This window comes from Sceloporus occidentalis, unplaced genomic scaffold (genome assembly GCF_023333645.1).
Source record: "Sceloporus occidentalis isolate IW3139 unplaced genomic scaffold, rSceOcc1.0.p SCAF_24, whole genome shotgun sequence".
Lineage (NCBI taxonomy): Eukaryota > Metazoa > Chordata > Lepidosauria > Squamata > Phrynosomatidae > Sceloporus > Sceloporus occidentalis.
This window is the reverse complement of record NW_028317004.1, coordinates 6,209,090-6,223,218: the sequence shown is the minus strand read 5'-3', so window position 1 is coordinate 6,223,218 and position 14,129 is coordinate 6,209,090. Positions and strand designations below refer to the sequence as shown.

General features: G+C 41.6%; 1 protein-coding gene across 1 annotated transcript; it reads right to left on the bottom strand.

The window, feature by feature from the left end:
* Window positions 1-838: 838 nt before the first annotated feature.
* Window positions 839-11,411, bottom strand: LOC149300558 (iron-sulfur cluster assembly 1 homolog, mitochondrial-like). The gene is made up of 4 exons (XM_089485197.1): window positions 11,331-11,411; window positions 6,690-6,743; window positions 2,799-2,904; window positions 839-987 (listed from the first exon to the last, which is right to left on the bottom strand). The coding sequence occupies exons 1-4, from the start codon at window positions 11,409-11,411 to the stop codon at window positions 839-841; spliced, it is 390 nt and encodes a 129-aa protein (XP_089341323.1).
* Window positions 11,412-14,129: the final 2,718 nt, after the last annotated feature.

Below are 14,129 nucleotides of genomic sequence, written 5' to 3'. Positions count from 1 at the left end.
AATCTAAAGAACATTTGGTTTATATGTTTATAAGGACATGTTGCAGTCTCGCCATACATATTCAACTCCTTCTATAGGGCAGATGCGAAACGTATGGTAAATTATCAAGAATGGTAAATTCACATAGTTGATTTCACTACTAGGGCAGTTTAGGATGTAGGGGCCCTTGTGCTCTTAGATGCTTGTGGTCTAAGTCAAGCAAATGTACTTGTTGGAAAATGTGCATGACAATCTCTTGATAGTTAGTCAACATCACTCAGCTTTCATCAGGTTAGATAGTTTTAACAAAATATTGGCTATAAATATAAAAGCTATGCAGATGATGATTTCAGTGTAATGGTGCCTAATACAGGAAACAAGGTAATCAACAGAGCAAAAACCGCCTAGATGTGAACTTCAGTTGACATACCAGTTTTCTCATCTACATACAGTCTGTTTACTCTATCCCTCTCCATTATGACTGTTCATTTAACTGCTTTCAAAACCCCTGCTCTATTTTTTAGAATTACGGCAGATTACGGACACAAAACCTTCCATAACAAATATTTCAAACACAGTCATGCTACCATTTCTTTTAATGACTGAAATTCCACACAGAATGAAATATAAAAAGTATTCATCTCTGAAAAAAATCTGGGTAATAACTCTTCCTTCTAAATGCATCATCCACAGACGAGTACATAAAACTGAATAAAATAGACACTTTACATGTTGTTTATCACTGTTCACAAAACAGTCTTTATTAGCTCAAGTCAAGCATGCTCTATGGTGCTTTACCACGGAAGCCTACACCAGAACTTAATGTTAGTATGCTGAATGCAGACAGGCTGCTTTTGTGTCAAATGTTGAAGCTTTCACCGCATCCACATGTCCCCTTGATGTTTGGATTATTAAAAACAAATTCACTGAAGAGTTTATCTTCTACATAGTCCATTTCTGTTCCCAGTAGAGTTAGCTGTGCTTTCTTCTCTATGAACACTCTCACGCCTATGAGGCAAAAGATGAAAAAGAAAAATTAGCTAATTAAAGATCAGACTGGCAGCAACTGATGTGGACTAACTATATAACTATAAGAGTCTGATAATTAAATCCTGCTTTAGGACCTCCATGGAGTTACACATCTCAGTAAAACGATACAAATGCAAATAGCTCTTTCTTTGCATACAGCTTGTCTGTATAAATACATTATGATTCTTAATACATAAATCATTGTGTTTCAGGGAATTAAAGGACACTCCTGTCATCATATGCACTTTAATGCAAATGCAAGCTGAGTGGTACCTTTAATTTGACATGATTAGGGCTGCAACTAACGATTATTTTAATAATCGATTAGTTGGCCGATTATTTTTTCGATTAATCGATTAATCGGATAAAAAAACCAATATGCAAATTTTTAGTTTATTTAAAATAATTTAATGAACTGGATGTTAAAAAACAACTTAAAATTTACATTAACATTCTTATTTTGTTATGATGTAATAAAAAAACAATATTTTCAAAGTACAAAAACCCAAACACAATATTTATGAAACAAAATAACCCCAAACATTCTGAAAAGAGGTGGACTATTACTGTTCAAGAAACTTTGCCCCAGCCCTGGCACTTTGCACCCAGCACTTTGCACCCGGCCCTGGCACTTTGCACTCAGCACTTTGCCCCAGCCCTGGCACTTTGCACCCGGCACTGGCACTTTGCACCCAGCCCTGGCACTTTGCACCCAGCACTTTGCCCCACCCCTGGCACTTTGCACCCAGCACTTTGCACCCGGCACTTTGCACCCAGCCCTGGCACTTTGCACTCAGCACTTTGCCCCAGCCCTGGCACTTTGCACCCAGCACTTTGCACCCAGCCCTGGCCCTTTGCACCCAGCCCTGGCACTTTGCACCCAGCACTGTGCCCCAGCACCCAGCCCTGCCCCCACATTCTGCCCTGCACCCACTCTGCCCTGCACCCACACTCACACTCTGCCCTGCACCCAGTCTCCCACTCTGCCCTGCATCCCCACCCTGCCCTGCACCCAGTCTCCTGCCCTGCCTCCACACTCACACCCTGGCCTGCCCCCCCACCCCCACTCTGCCCTGCATCCCCTGAAACCCCACCCCCACCCCCGCGAATCGCTCTGTGCGAATGGAGCCACTCGCACAGAGCGAACCGCTCTGTGCGAACGGAGCCACTCGCACAGAGCGAACCGCTCTGTGCGAACGGAGCCACTCGCACAGAGCGAACCGCTCTGTGCGAACGGAGCCACTCGCACAGAGCGAACCGCTCTGTGCGAACGGAGCCACTCGCACAGAGCGATTCGCACAGACATGAAGAATACTTTCCTTCCGGAACGCGTCACATCCGTCACGGAACTAAAAGAAGGCGGAGAGTGCAGTAGCGGAAGCGGGGAACGCTCGCGGAGGTAAGTAAAAGGAGCCAACAACGAATCGATCACTCGATTAATCGATAACGGAAATCGTCAACGATTTCCGTTATCGATTATTATCGATTTTATCGATTCGTTGTTTCAGCCCTAGACATGATGTTCCTTAGAAATGCACCCCCTACCCAACAAACGTTTGTAACTTTCCCCAATTCTAGCTAGTTGATGTACGACCGAACACATCTCTCTGCATGTGGTCTATTGAAAAATGGAACCATAGCCATGTGCAAATACACTAAACTAGTTGAAACTCAACTTGGACACATCTAGTCTTGTTTGCAGGTTAAAAGTAACAAGTAGCTCACGTGTTAGAGAAATGGAAATTAAAAGTAAACACATTATTTTTGTACATGCAAGACACTTCACTCACCATCTTGAACTACCTCTTCATCAGATGTTCCTTTGGACTTTGCATATTCCAGATAGTATGATAAACCATTGCAGCCTCTTGTACGCACTCCTACCTTTAACCCAATCTAGAACAATCAAAGATGGTAGGGTTGTATCAATGAAATTTAAACAAAAAATAAAAAAAAGAACAATTCCCCTGCTTGTCTAAAACAAAACAAATGAAGACAAGAAAACCTATTTTTAGGTTTCAGAAAAAATGCCCTAAAGGCACATGCACAAAATTTCATTTCACAATAACACACAACCAGTGTGTTATGGGAGACATTATATAACTAGAAGAAAGGTTTCAAATGCCACTTTTGACCCTTCCAAAAGGTGTGCGAAGAGGGAATATGTGTATTGCACAGATAGCTTCCCTGTGTGCCGTCTATTAATAAAATAGACACTGGGGATACAATTCAACAGAACAAGAACACATTCTGGGTCTAAAAAGGTATGCTTGTTTTATATTTTTTATATCTAATGTATATTACAGAACTAAATACTGCCTACATTACATTTATTTACGTAGCTCCATCAGATTCTGTAATGCTGTTACAATTGGTGGAATAATTTTAAATTACCGGTGCAAAAGGAGAAGAAAGCCCTGTTCTTTCGAGTTTACAATCTAGTCTAGTCAATCTGGTTGAGGTGGAAGTGAAGCAATAGTAGAGCGCATGTGAAATCCTGAATACGGGGGTATGGGGGGGACCAATGGAGCGATTGGCATTTGAGTGGCAGAAGAGGAACGATGACAGAGAAAGATTAATCTAGCTGCAGTGTTGAGGATGGATTGGAGCTGTACAAGGCGGGAGAGGGGGAGACCAGTTAGTAGGAAGCTGCAATAATCCAGATGAGATATCACGAGGGAGTAGATTTTTTTTTTTTGTTTGTTTCTTGTGTGAAGAATTGCCGAATTTGGGAGATGTTTTTAGGTGAAGGTGGCAGGGTTTGGTGAGGGACTGGATTTGAGGGATGAAGGAGAGAGCAGTGTCACATGCGACACAAAGGCAGCGAACTTGGTCTATCAGTTGGATAGTGGAGATGTCAGGAAAATAAGAGATAGTAAGAGATATGTCAGGGATGGTGGACAGAGCGAATGGCGGGATTACCATAAACTCAGTCTTGGAGATTTTGAGCTTTAAATAATGGGGCGTCATCCATGATGCAATTCCTGAAAGACAGTTGGTGAGGCGAGTGAGGAGAGGGTGAAAGGGCAGGAGAGGAAATATAGATCAGAGTGTTGTCTGCATATAGGTGGTACTGAAATCCAAGGTAAGATACCTGTTGTCCAAGGTAAGAGGTGTGGATGGAGAATAGTAGAGGGTCAAGAACTGAGTGCCAAGGAACACCAACGGATAGAGGAAGGGAGGAGAAGCCAGTTCCAGTGAATGAGACACTACAAGCACATTCAAAGTGGTAGGATTTGAGCAAGGAAAGAGCTGTGTCATGGATTACATGAGCATGGGGGGTTTGTAGGAGGAGAGGGTGATCAACTGTGTCAAAGGCTGCAGAAGGGTCCAAGAAAATAAGTAGTTTGTTTTAGCTGTGAGGAGATCATTAGTAATTTAGTGAGTGTGGTCTATGTTTAATGCTGCGGATGGAAACCAGATTGTAGAGGGTCAGGTACGGAGTTTGAATAGAGGAAATTAGCTAATCATAAATTAGTTGTTTGGGTGGCTTTGGATGCTAATGGGAGAAGGGAAACTGGACAGTAGTTTCATGGCAATGTGGGATCAAGGGAATGTTTTTTTTAAGATGGGAGAGATGATGGCTTGTTTTAATGAGAATAAACCAGAGGAAAAAAAAAGTTGGTTTGGGTTGTTATAAGGACAACCCTAGAAAGGGGTGTAGATGTGAAAGTGCTGGGCCAAGGGGACAGGTGGGTAGACAAAAGGACCTCAGAAACTTTAGTAGGGATGACTGGTCTAAAGCAAGTGAGGATGGCTTGTGGCGAGGAAGGAGGATGTCATCTCTGATGGCGTCAATTTTGTTTTTAAAGTAGGTGGTAAACTTATCGACAGCCCTGGGAGTTAAACTGACGGCTTCTACTCAAATAGCCCTGCTAAACATGGAAATACCGACGCCACAGGTGACAGTGCCAGGCCAAAAATTGGTGTTTAGGATCTGTGCCGCTATCAAACAAGCCCTAGCATAGATTTTCAGATATTTGGAGCCCCTGGATTACAACCTTCTCCAGGGGGAGCGTAGTGATGCCGTTAGTCTCTCTCTGAACATTGCCGACTTCACGAAGGTCTATCCTATTGTGAAACCTCTTTTTTTTTCCTTCTCTTTTCTTTCTCCAATATATTTCAGTCCACTGTCTCCCCTCCTATCCCCTCCCCAGCTTCCTTTGGTTATCGCCATTCTGCAATGACCCAGCTAACACACCACTGAATAAAAAAAAAAACCCCAAAAAAACTGTCGACTGATATTTGGTCAGCTTTTCCATATAATGTTACACTGTATGCTGTGTCATGCATTTTTGTATGTAATTTCTTTTGTTTGGAGAGATGGGCGGCTGATATAGTGAAGTCTCCAGGTAAATGAGACTTCTTTCACAGGCTCTCGTCAGTACTGGAACACCTTTGGAGAAGACAGGTCTGTGTGGAAAGCTATGGCTGAGGTGGATGGCGTGGGGGTTGGCACACAGAGTAGCAACCATATCAAGGGCTGAGACTAGTGGTTGGTTAAACTGAGATATAGCAGTACCAGGACAGGTGGAGATATTTGAAAAAGTGGCCCTAAACAAAGATAGAAGGGGGATATACTAGGTGAAAGACAAAACATGTGCCTACACAAGGCCCAATTGGTTAATATTATAGAATTTTGTTATTTTACCAAATCTGCATTTAAAATGACATCTGGTTATGTAAAGGCGTATTTTCCATTCCATGTATATAGTAGCACAGGTTATTCTCAACTTCCTTTATCTGCACACCTAGAGGCTACCATTGATGTAAGATCACATGATTGACTCTTTATGGCAGTGCTAATGAAGACCATTCTTCCATATTGTTTCACTGGTTAGTGTTCAGCTGTGTGATAAAGACGGACCCATTCCATTTTTTACCACTGGGCAGTATGATCAGGAGTCATGGTACTTGTCTAGTGGATTGGGTTAATGTAACAGAGCTAGAACAAGTACAACTAGCTAATATGCAGAAATATTTAGTTGTTTTTTTTAACTGATGATAGTAATTAAAAAAAGTTACAATTCGCCTTTTTTCATTTTTTGTTTTGATAATTGTCACTAAATTAGGGTGATTGACCAAAATATATCAATATAAGTATCTTGAGTTTGGAAATACCTTTCCAAATAAAGATTTTTTTTAGGCAGGAAGGATTTTGTGAGTGAGTGGTTAGTTGTGGGGAGGGTATGAAGAAAGGGGAGAATGGCATGTTAGCTAAGGTAGGGCAGAAGGGAGGGAGAGATGTGGACTGCGGTGGGGTTGTTGAGAGGGATGAAATATGTATCTGACCAACCAGCTGCACTCACGCCTTGTGAATGGATTATGCAAGACTTCCTGCATGGGTAGGTTGAACAGAAGTTCCCTAGGACTTCCACTTTTCATGACAGCATGGAATATTAAGGTTTTAATGGATTAAAACAGTATTTTTTTTATTTTTTTTAAGGTAAACAGCAAAATACCACTTTAGTACCTGTCAGTCTCCTCTGTCTGGGTCCTAGTTCCTTTCACTAAGATTCCCCTGTCCATTCCAGAATTAACCCCCCCCCCCTTACACACAACTACAAAGTTAGCGCAACATTGCTCAACTATCACCCAGTAAAGGTAATGTGGGCTTCAAGTAAAAAACTTATTATTAGTAATGAAAGCAGATGAATTACCAATGGGTTTTTTAAACTTACATTGTCTGGTTTATCTTGAAGTAAGTGTTTTATTTTATTTACAGCAGAAGGTGTCTGGTGAATAAAAAAGAAAAAAAAATACATTTAGAAACAATTTCATTTTTTATGCAGACTTATTAAAAAAAAAAAGAAAAATAAATGCATTCACGGCCTTTACCTTACTAAAATTATTTTCAATAAAACAGTGACATCGTGATACATATAACCAGTTACAAAGTAAGTAAATCCAAGTTAAAAAGTCGACAAAGTAAACCAAACCTGGATTTTGAAGTGCTGCCATCAAAGCTTTTACAATAAGCGCATTCATTTTCTAAAACTTGTGGGTTTTTACTGTGTCACCAGTTTTAAATATAAGATTATGAAACCCTACAAATGCTGCCAGAACCAAAACAATCGATTAAATAACAGTCAATGTTAACGGAGAGAAATAGTCATGCAGACACTGAGAAAAGGGAGTTGAAGAGGGGTTTTGCATTATACGGTATTGTCCGATTATAGGCCGCACACTTATAGTTTTGTGCTTTTTGTAAAGAAAAAATACACATTAGTGGAATGGTAAAACAGTATTTTACCTAACAGTAATACACGTATTTTAACATTTTTGGTATCTATTATGCAGTTAGCCCTGCTTTTGACAGGATATGTTATATACAAAGAGAAATTTGGAAAACCAATAGCCATTTTAAGGTCCTCCCTTAATTCATAATGCACCTTACTTATAGATATTCCCCTCTGCCCCCCAGACTCCCTGGTGTCTAGTGGGGGCAGCCGGTGAACGTCTGCGCGATGCATGTAGACAACCTTTGCTGCTACCTGCCACTTCCATCGGGGCGTCCATGACGGAGGGCCGGAAGATCATGTCATTACGGCACTCCGTCATAGAAGCCCCAGTGGAGGTCGTCTGTGTGCATTGCTGAGACGTCCACTGGCTGCCAGAGAGGTGGATACAGGTCCCCTGAAGCGCTGCAGGGGATCTTCCGCTCTGGCAGCCGGTGAACATCTGCGAGATGCACGCAGACAACCTCCGCTGTTGGTTGGCACTACGGCTGGGGCTTCTATGGTGGAGCACCGGAAGGTCAAGTCATGCTGGCGCTCCATTATAGAAGCCCCGGCTGCCAGACAGGAGGATCCAGGTCCAATGCAGCACTGTGGGGGGGGGGGGGGGTCTGGATCCTAACCCTGCTGCTTGCATGCAGCAGGGCTCAATAAAGAAAGAAAAAAAAACAAAAAAACCTGCCCAGCATCCTGAACTGCATGTCCTGGGCGTTGAGCGATACGAATTGCGCATCCCTCCGCTAAAAGCCTATAATTCGGCCAATACAGTATATCTATATATATTTACTGGCCACTTTATTAGGTACACCTGTTTAATTACTTAACACAAATAGCTAATCAGCCATATGGCAACAACTCAATGCATTTAGGCATGTAGACGTAGTCAAGACAACTTGCTGAAGTTAAAACCGAGCATCAGAAAGGGTATTTAAGTAACTTGAACATGGCATGGTTGTTGGTGCCAGAGGGGCTGGTCAGAGTATTTCAAAAACCGCTGATCTACTGGGATTTTTACGTACAACCAGTGAGCAGCAGTTGTGTGGACGAAAATGCCTTGTTGATGTTAGAGGAGAATGGGAAGACTGGTTCGAGATGACAGATAGGCAACAGTAACTCAAATAACCGTTTCAACCAAGGTATGCATAATACCATCTCTGAACGCACTATATGTTGAACCTTGAAGCAGATGGGCTACAGCAGCAGAAGAAGACCACACAGGGTACCACTTCTGTCAGCTAAGATCAGGAAACTGAGGCTACAATTCGCACAGGCTCACCAAAATCGGACAATGGAAGACTGGAAGAACGTTGCCTGGTCTGTTGAGTCTAGATTTCAGCTGCAACATTACGCCAAAGTCTGGCCCTGCCATATGAAACAACATAAAAGCATGGATCCATCCTGCCTTGTATCAACGGTCCAGGCTGGTGGTGGTGTAATGGTGTGGGGGACATTTTCTTGGCAAACTTTGGGCCCCTCAGTACCAATTGAGCATTATTCAAAAGCGACAGCATACTGGAGTATTGTTGCTTACCATGTCCATCCCTTTATGACCACAGTGTACCCATCTTCTGATGGCTACTTCCAGCAGGATGCACCATGTCACAAAGCCCACATCATCTCAAACTGGTTTATTGAACATGGCAATGAGTTCACTGTACTCTAATGGCCTCCAAGTCACCAGATCTCAAGCCAATAGAGCACCTTCGGGATGTGGTGGAACGGGAGATTCACATCATGGAAGTGCAGCTGATAAATTTAGCAGCAACTGCGTGATGCCATCATGTCCATATGGACCAAAATGTTTCAAGCACCTTGTAGAAAGTATGCCACAAACAATGAAGGTAGTTCTGAAGGCAAAATGAGGTCCAACCCGGTACTAGCAAGGTCTACCTAATAAAGTGGCCACTGAGTGTATATAGATCTCTTTAAAAAGAAAAGTATTGCCTAGATGCTTTTTCATGCAACAACTAAGCAAAGCGCTAGTATCACTGATGCACTTCATTTACCAAAAAAAGTAGCGTCTCACTCCGTAGCTCCTCTGGTCTGGCTTAGTTTAATGGTGGCTGCCTCTATCCCCCCCTGTCAGAAATGACTGCTGCATACACACATAGGCACTGGGATTCATACAATAATCCATGTAACAAAAATAATTTATATTCTATATATTAACAAGAAGGAGCAAGAAGAAATAATACATAGAATATTCAATTACTTAGCCTTAGTGAAATACTCTTGCAAGAGGTTCTGAGTTGGACTTGCTTAGCATAAAATGCCTTCACTTACTTTTTCTACATTAACCTTTACACAAGATCAGCTTAGCCCCTCTCCTAGGAGAAGCTTGCGGAGTCTGGCCAATTTATAATGCGTAGTGAAGTCAGTGAGTTGAAATCTAATCCCATAAAAAAAAAAAAGTGCTCAAGACTGTCTGACAAAAATATTCGTCATTTGGAAAACAAACACTTGTCGCATATGGTGCTGTATATCCAAACAGACCAGGCCATCAACAGCCAATGCCTGCTACTTCTGCACATGTGATAGCTCCTAGAACCAATCATAAAGGCAGTTAATGAAAAACTGACAAAGGCAATGTCTTGTCATGCTTACCCCTGCCTCTCTTTCCTCCAAAAGTTGGAGAAGTATAAAAGAAAAAAAAATTGGTCCTCAAGGGTAAAAAGCTAATGTCACGGTAACCCCCTGAGACGGAGGACACAGTACATAATTTTAAAAGCTGTGACATCGTTCCAACCTTCAAATCTTCCAAATGGGGCAATTTTTTAAAAATGTTTACATTTTGCAAATTTTCTTACTATTTTACAAACTCTAAAAAAGACATCCAATTAGGCAAATATTTTTTAATATAAACCCTAGGCTCTTTAAGTAAAATAGGATTAATGTTAACTTTACACACATATACGACCAGCATTAAAGTGCAGAAGAGTTCATACACTGAGTTTCCAGAAACATACAATTCATGGTTCCTAGAAGAGACAATCTTCATAAATTTCAACAATATAGGTTAGCACATAATGCCAAATGCATACATTTTACTGTTTCTACTATATAGGTGTCACCACCGTATTTAGTTTTCCATCTACATGCCCATCTACTGCGATTTGTACCCCTCTCTTTCCCCGTGTGATTTTGGTTGTCATCTCAGGCAAATTCAAGTACTCCAGCTGTTGCAAAAAAATCTCCTGTGGAGCCCATCCAGACATTGGTTGAAGTAGTAATTTGCATCAGTACCATCAGTTGACCATGATGGGTGCTGCAGTTCACAACAGATGGAAGTGCGAGACACCCAGTAACTTCTGGCAATAATTGCTGAAAACAACTACCATTATAAGCATGTCTTAGATGATGGGAGACACAACAAAACCCAAACCACGTGGAGGAAAAAAGTTTTCTACATACCGGTAATATGAATTGGTGCTCACTATGACTTTAGTAATAAGTCTGGTTGATGGTATCACTGCTTACCGAATGCGCATTAGCAACATTCTAAATGCATCCCTATGTTTCACAAAATTAAAATATTTTGTTTCCTTTGCTACCGCGGTTCCCTCAATGGAACCCTACAAACACATCCAGGATGATGGCACTTAAATGATTTTATTAGGCTACCATGCCACTTGCATGGATAGTCACCATTCATTTGATAATGCACTGGAAACATACAGCCCCAATGTATAAACATACACGCATTATCACAGGTGCATGTACAGTGGACCTGGTGGTGCTACAAAACAAGCCACCTAGAACATACTATATACACACAATAACTAAAATAAGTCATCGAAGGTTTTTTTTATATTTTTTTGAAGAGTACATACGTTTTAATCCATTACATAATTTAACTCTGCTTGTTCGGGTATACACGGTGCTAGACAAAAGTTACTACTGTAGTGTGTATATAAACATACATATATATATATATATATATAAATATGCATAGTATGTTGCATCAATTGCGCACTTCTGCTGATGAAATATTCCCTGCGTACAGCGAAGCTGGACGTCCACATAACGCCGCACTCATTATCTCACTGATAAGCCCTTCAGGCCTTTCTCAAGTCTGCAACGACTCACCAGAGTAAGGGCGGCACGGGTGGCCTGTAGCTTCCTCTTGCTAACCGCCCTAATAGTCGCTCTCACCAAGGAGGCAGACATGTTGTTGCTGTTTTTGGTACGTTCACCCTTTCGCCATTAGAGGCCAAAAGTAGCCTGATGCCAAAGCGAAGGGCGAACAGGGTATACGTATGACAGATTCCGGAGCCAGCAGCAACAGCAGCAGCAGCGAGGCCCCGCCCACAACAGCAACGTTCATTGGCAAGTTAGGCGCGTTAGGCGGAAACATAAGGGAGGTTTCATAACTTTTCAGCGTGACGTCACAGAGAGGCGCCGGTTCTGGAAGTTTGTGATAATAATTGATGACGCAGGCTGTATCTTATGCGTGCTTATGTTTTGTAGTGCAGAACAAACCTCGAGGTTGTATTTATCGGGGAGCACTCATTTTGACGTTGGAAGCAGATACAGTTATACAAAATTCTTTGTATTAAATTACAAACCTCATCTTTTGAGTTTTGAGTAATTTATAATATTACGCAAAAGAATCCACGTGTGTGAAAGTGATGAGAAAGTGTACAGATAACAGCTGTAAAGTATTTAAAAGTATGTCTAGGATGGTTTAACCCCTTAAGGACCAGGCTATTTTTTTTGTACCCTTATTATTTGGAACCAAGCCTGTTTTAACACTTTAGCGGTGCTTGTGTTTAGATGTAATTTTCTCCTCTCCCGATTAGTGTACCGACACAAGTTATATATTGTTTTTTTCAGGACAAGAAGGGCTTTCTTCATATCTAATTTCCTATACAAAAAAAAAAATAAAAAAAACTTTTTATTCGAAAAATCTTCTACTCATCTAAAAAAAGATAATAAAAAACTTGCGAAGTAGATTCTACTATTTGTCCTGCATTTAGAAATACCCAATATTTTAGTTTTTTCTTTGTTATCGGGCAATAAGTACAAGTAGCGTTTTGCTATGTTAAAACCATTTTTTTTAAAACTAGTCATTCTTCCCCATGTGCTATTTCGAGCATCTTTGAAGCTGGCCACTTAATGCAAACTTACACACGTTATCTTGGCGGCTGCTAGGAAAACAATTCTCCTCCAGCGGATTCTCTCAGAACCCCCATCTCTAGCACTGTTTAAAGCTAATTTATATTACCTTCTTAGTATGGACTGTTAGATACTTCACTTGACAAAAAGAAAAATTCTCAGAGACTCTTTGAGGTGTAGAAAACTTTTATTGCAACTCTTGATGTTGACATACAAACTAAAATTAGACGCACATTTGATTTGATATTGGACAAATACTGATGGGCAAACCTCCAATGACTTTACTTGGAAGTTCCTGATGTCGGAGACATGGACGACTATTGGGCCTATAGTCATGGGCGTAGGAACCCCTGAAAATCTGGGGGTAGCATTTTTCCCCATCAGATACCCACTTCTTCTCCCCATCTCCTTTTTTGCAAACAAGTACAATAATATATAACTTGAAACACTGTTAAAAAATTATGTATGGATACAGGTTAGGAAGGTGGCCGATTCAGTAAATCTTCATGAGATGTTTTTTAAACTATTACACAGGTCGTACTTGGTTCCCTCCCGCTTAAATATATTTTCCAATCTGACCTCCAGTTTATGCTTGAGATGCGGTTGCGAGGAGGGAACACAACTTCACATTTGGAGGACATGCAGTAAATTAGCGAAGATTAAACTTGAAACTATTAAGCTTCTCTCTTATATACACTGCTCAAAATAATAAAGGGAACACTTAAACAACACAATGTAACTTGAAGTCAATCACACTTCTGTGAAATCACACTGTCCACTCAGGAAGCAACACTGATGGACAATCACAGGTGGAAATTATAGGCAATTAGCAAGACACCCCCAATAAAGGAGTGGTTCTGCAGGTGGTGACCACAGACCACTTCTCAGTTACTATGCTTCCTTGCTGATGTTTTGGTCACTTTTGAATGCTGATGGTGCTTTCACTCTAGTGGTAGCATGAGACGGAGTCTACAACCCACACAAGTGGCTCAGGTAGGGCAGCTCATCCAGGATGGCACATCAATGCGAGCTGTGGCAAGAAGGTTTACTGTGTCTGTCAGCGTAGTGTCCAGAGCATGGAGGCGCTACCAGGAGACAGGCCAGTACATCAGGAGACGTGGAGGAGGGCAACAACCCAGCAGCAGGACCACTTCCTCCGCCTTTGTGCAAGGAGGAGCAGGAGGAGCTCTGCCAGAGCCCTGCAAAACGACCTCCAGTAGGCCACAAATGTGCATGTGTCCACTCAAACGGTCAGAAACAGACTCCATGAGGGTGGTATGAGGGCCCGACGTCTACAGGTGGGGGTTGTGCTTACAGCCCAACACCGTGCAGGACGTTTGGCATTTGCCAGAGAACACCAGGATTGGCATATTCGCCACTGGCGCCCTGTGCTCTTCACAGATGAAAGAAGGTTCACACTGAACACATGTGACAGACGTGACAGAGCAGACTCGGGCAGTTTGATTTTGAGTGTGACTCCATATTCAGACCTCCATGGGTTGATAAATTTGATTTCCATTGAGAATGTTTGTGTGATTTTGTTGTCAGCACATTCAACTATGTAAAGACGAAAGTATGTCATACGATTAGTTCATTCATTCAGATCTAGGATGTGTAATCTTAGTGTTCCCTTAAATTTTTGGAGCAGTGTATTTAAATCTAATGTTTCTCTTCACTCATATACCTGGCTCTTCCATCTGGACTTACCGTCCTCATGTATATCGCGCAAACTCTTAGCAATCAACATTCTACTTGCTATAAAAATGTGTT